We start from the raw sequence: 4,368 nt of genomic DNA, 5'->3' as shown, positions 1-4,368 counted from the left end.
ATCTCTTGGGCTTCCGCGGCAGGAGTCCAGTAAGTGCTTAACTTCCACCCCATTGAAATCGATGGGGCTTTTAAAAAGTGCTTCACTTTGTCAGGAAGGCGCCAGTGCCCAGTAGATTCCTCAAATCCAGAGAGGTAGGTGTGTGTGTGTGTGTGTGTGTGTGTGTGTGATTTCTCCTCCCCCTTCTGCAAAGGTGAGGGAGGGGGAAGTAAGTAAGTAATTTTTTTAAATGAAAAAACCTTTATTGTGCGCGCCTAGGTGTATGTACATAAATAAATAAATAAATATCCCTCAGTTATTACAGAAAACGGTACAATCACATCACTATAGATCTGAAGCATCATCATAATCATACAGACTTTTTTTCCCTTCAAGGAAGAAGAAAAACAAAATATTTTTTTTTATAAAAAAGGGAAAAAAGAAACAACCAACCAAGGTAGCCCAATGACTGGCAACGCTCCATTTCCCGCTTAAGCCCCTGCCTCTCAAGACCGTGGAAAGCCCCTGTAGATCGGAAGATCTACCTTTTGCCAGGTTCAGGGGAGCAAGGGAGAGAGAGAGAGAGAGAGAGTTCGCTTAAAGGTTTGGATTCCGCCGCAAAGCAGAGGGATCCTCGGACCCTGATGGAGATGCACCAGATTTCTCTTCCCGAACTCCAACCCCGCTTTGTGTTTTTGTTTTTGTTTTTTGGGGGGAGAGAGAGAAATATCGGAATTGGCAATCTCCATTCGCTAGGTTCAGTTAATATCGTCCCACTTCGTAACAGAATGGCGACCTAATCATAGCACGGTAGAATTGGAAGGGACCCAAGAGCAAATCCGGATGGGGAATATATTATATCCCTCCTCCTCAACAGCTCCGGAGCGTTAAAAACAAAACAAAAACACCCCACACTTATTTACACAGTCTGTCTAGCCAACCCGGTCTTCAACGAGGCCAGCCAAGAGTCTCTCGTCAATTTCATCGCTATACATCGGGGGGAGAGAAACCGGCGCTGCCGTTTGGCCTAGGGAGCATTGGCCCTCTCAGGGCGTCAGGGCGAGGTCTTTCTCGTCTTTGCCCGAAGAAGAGGGCGAGATGGGCAAGTCCTCGTCGTCTTCGGAGCACTTGGCCGCGGCGGAGAGGGAAGCGCACTTGCAGCTGTGCGCCGCCGAGCCGCCTCCGGAGCGGTGCGAGCCGCTCTTGCCTTCTTTCTTGTGCTTGACTCGCCGGTTCTGGAACCAGATCTTCACCTGCTTCTCGGAGAGGTTCAGGTAGGTGGCGATCTCGATGCGCCTCAGCCGGGACAGGTACATGTTGGAGGCGAACTCGCGCTCTAGCTCCAGCAGCTGCGTGCTGGTGAAGGCGGTGCGCATCCGCTTGCTGCTGGGCAGCTGGCCCGACGTACTGTCTGCAGGAGGGACGGGAGGGTGGGAAGCGGAAGGAAAAAAGTGCAAAGTCAAGACCAGCTGGGTGCAAACCTCTCTGGGCTGACAAATCCCCAAACGACACAGCCCACAACGACTCCAGAATGTGTAACTGAGGCCCCGCAAACTCAAGTTTAAATGCCTTCCGGATGAAATAATCAGTTCGTTAAGAGTATTTAGGGATCTGGAGCGGAAGAAAATATCCCTCAGCCTATTTGTAATGGAGCGAGGGGAAATGTAAGGTTCTGGACCCTTCCAAAAACCCACCACGCCTTCCATGCGCATTCCCCCAGCTACATAGGCATGCTGCGCTAGGCATCCCATCTGGTGACTTGATCCTAAATGGGGAATGCTCCCCTGAAGTCAATGAGGGCTTGCTAGTTTATAGGGTTGCAGGACTTTACGCGCACTTTGCTTGCCTGCGTGGCTCAGAACGCGCAGCTATAGCTCCAGAGCCCCAGGCCTAGCCTCTCGAATAGAGAGTCAGGTACAGGCAAGAGTCTCTGGCACTGAACAAACCCACGTGGAAGCGATCTCGTCCCATTGCAAATGGCAATTTGTTAATGCAATCTATCGGGCTCCAATGACTCGCTAGGGACTTTTAATCTCTGGCACACCCAGCGCTGAACTGTGCGCACTCTCAGCTTGCAGGTTGTGTTAAACTTTGGGGTTTCGCGCAAGGAAATTGGGACAGGAGAGAGTGTCTGATCTGTCCCTCTCCGCGTTTAATACTCCGATCCTTCGATCGCTTACTCGCGAGTCAGTTCTGTGGCTCCTCCTTGCAAATTATAGATGTGAAGACCTGGCGCGCTACTTGGAAACAGCGAGACCAGCTTCCTAGCCCACGTGCGCGTGGATCGCGCTTGGCACCACCCTGGCCAGGCTCTCAGGCGAGGATCAACGCCCCCCCCCCGTCCGCGCACCCGTGTTTCCCGGGATTGAGCCCCCGACCCTTGCCGTCCCAGAGGACGTCCAGAAGACGACTCACCGACGGAGATGCAGTGGAAGTGCCGCGGGTCCGGCAGGGAGTAGGCGCTCTGGTAGAGGGTGGGCGCGTGGCCCGCTGCCGCCGCCGAGCCTCCGGGGGCCGGCCTGGCGGCCAGGGGCGACGGGCAGTACTGGGAGGCGAAGGGCGGGAAGGACGCCTTGAGGAGCGGCAGAGCGGGCGGCGGCGGCGGCGGATGCAGCTGCGAGGCGGCGGCCACGCACAGCGGGCACACGCAGAGCAGACCGGCCTTCCGCGCCGCCGCTGTGGCTCCCGGCGCGGCGGGGCAGGCGCCTCCGGAGGCGGCCGAGAGCCCGTGGAGAGGGTGCGAGGGGTGCACGGCGTAGGGGAAGAGCGGCGGCGGCGGGCTGCCGGGCGAGGTGCCGCCCTTCTTGTCGCCGGCGCCTTCGCGCAGCACCAGCGCGTCCACCAGGAAGGACCGCGGCATGACTCCGCCCCGTCCAGCCTCGCCTGGGGCGCCTTGGCTCCGCGGCGGCTGATGCTTTTCTGATGCTGCTGCTGCTGCCCGGCGGCCAGCTCTTCGCAGGGCGCTGACCAGCGCCAGTGGTGCTGAAAGGGCCGCGCGGCCCTCTTTAAATAGCCCCTTCGGGGGCCATGTGATGCGGGCTGCGCCGGGAGCGGCCCCGGCCCCCGTCAATAGGCTTTTTGTTGCGCGCCTTGGCACCGCCGCTGCACGCTCCCTCATTATGCCCCTTGTTCGCCAAAGGGACTGCACAATGTCCCCCATTCTTGTCAACCCCACCCACGCTCCTCGGGCCGGCTTCCCTCTAGACACCCCCTCTCTTCTCCTCCCCTCCCCTCCCTCGCCCCGCGGCCAATCCCTTGGCTTCTTCGACAGCCTCCGAGGCCTCTGGTCTTCCCCCTGTTGCGCTCTTCTTTTCCTTTGGCCGGATCAGTCCGTTTCCAACCGGGCGCCTGCTTGTGACTGTAGTCCGCTCCCCCCACACCACCCCGGTCAGCTTTCTTAGGCGGTTCTAGCCTTTGGAGAGCCTTTTTCCTAGTGCAGGCAACCCTTAGCCCACGAGCTGCAGTGCCGTGTTTTGCTGTGTAGGCATCCTTGGCTTTGGAAGAAAGCTCGTTCGTGTCACGTTCCAACTGGAAGTTTTTAAAAAATCAACAAGTGTAGAGGAGGGCTTCATTGCCCGAAGTAACGCCGCGTGCCCGTGTGTGCATTAGGAAGCGGGAAACTATAGGATTTGCGCTCAAGAGAGCCTACGGTCCACACACACACACACACACACACACACACACATATACACGAGTTACTTGCATGTGAGTTTCAGCAGCCGCAATTGGTGGAATCTGCGAACTGGTCCTAAACACGTTGTCTTGGAAAAGTCATTGCGCTTTTAGGATGGAAAGTGCCACGCTGGGATCCTAAGAATGCTTCTTGGGTTTGAGCCCCGTTGGTTTCACAATAACATTTAAGATTTCAGCCTTCTATGGGAAGAAGAAATATTGATTTCTACCTCCCTGATTTCGATTTTCAAACAGCATTTAGAATCTGAACACATTTACTTTGAAATAAACCCAGTACAGTGCAATAAACCCTTTTACCTGAATAATTTATTTTTCCCCTTTTGAATCACCAGGAAGACTCCCCCGCGCGCGTTTATTTGTTTGTGTGTTTTTAAAAAGATATTTTACACAGAAGGTGCACTGCAAGTCAGTAAAATGGGTCCCTTGTGTGTGTAGAGGGGGGAGGGAACTGACTCACGTGATAAAGTAGCGTAGAATGTTTAGTAAGAACCTGATCGCAGCCTAGAATCACATCCTGATGTTTCGATCCATTACTTGGCTTAGATCTCATCATTCTAGACTTAGACCTTGTCGTCTTACTTAGACCTTACCACCTGACATAGAACGTGGAGAGGAAACCAGAAGGAGGGTGGTGCAAACTTGGCAATGGGTTAAAGTGGGCAATTGCAGTTACAGGTCCTTAAAAAAACGTCATTA

The 4,368-nt window shown here is 54.7% G+C and overlaps 1 protein-coding gene across 1 annotated transcript; it reads right to left on the bottom strand.

Annotated features, from left to right (window-relative positions):
- Window positions 1-260: 260 nt before the first annotated feature.
- Window positions 261-3,097, bottom strand: GSX1 (GS homeobox 1; the record flags this gene model as incomplete). The annotated part of the gene is made up of 2 exons (XM_081003372.1): window positions 261-1,390; window positions 2,395-3,097. The coding sequence occupies 2 exons, from the start codon at window positions 3,095-3,097 to the stop codon at window positions 1,026-1,028; spliced, it is 1,068 nt and encodes a 355-aa protein (XP_080859498.1). The 3' UTR covers window positions 261-1,025.
- Between the last annotated feature and the right edge of the window lie 1,271 nt (window positions 3,098-4,368).

Source organism: Podarcis pityusensis, assembly GCF_964106645.2.
Source record: "Podarcis pityusensis genome assembly, chromosome: 4".
Lineage (NCBI taxonomy): Eukaryota > Metazoa > Chordata > Lepidosauria > Squamata > Lacertidae > Podarcis > Podarcis pityusensis.
Note: the sequence above shows the minus strand (reverse complement) of the source record. Positions and strands in the feature narration are given on the sequence as shown.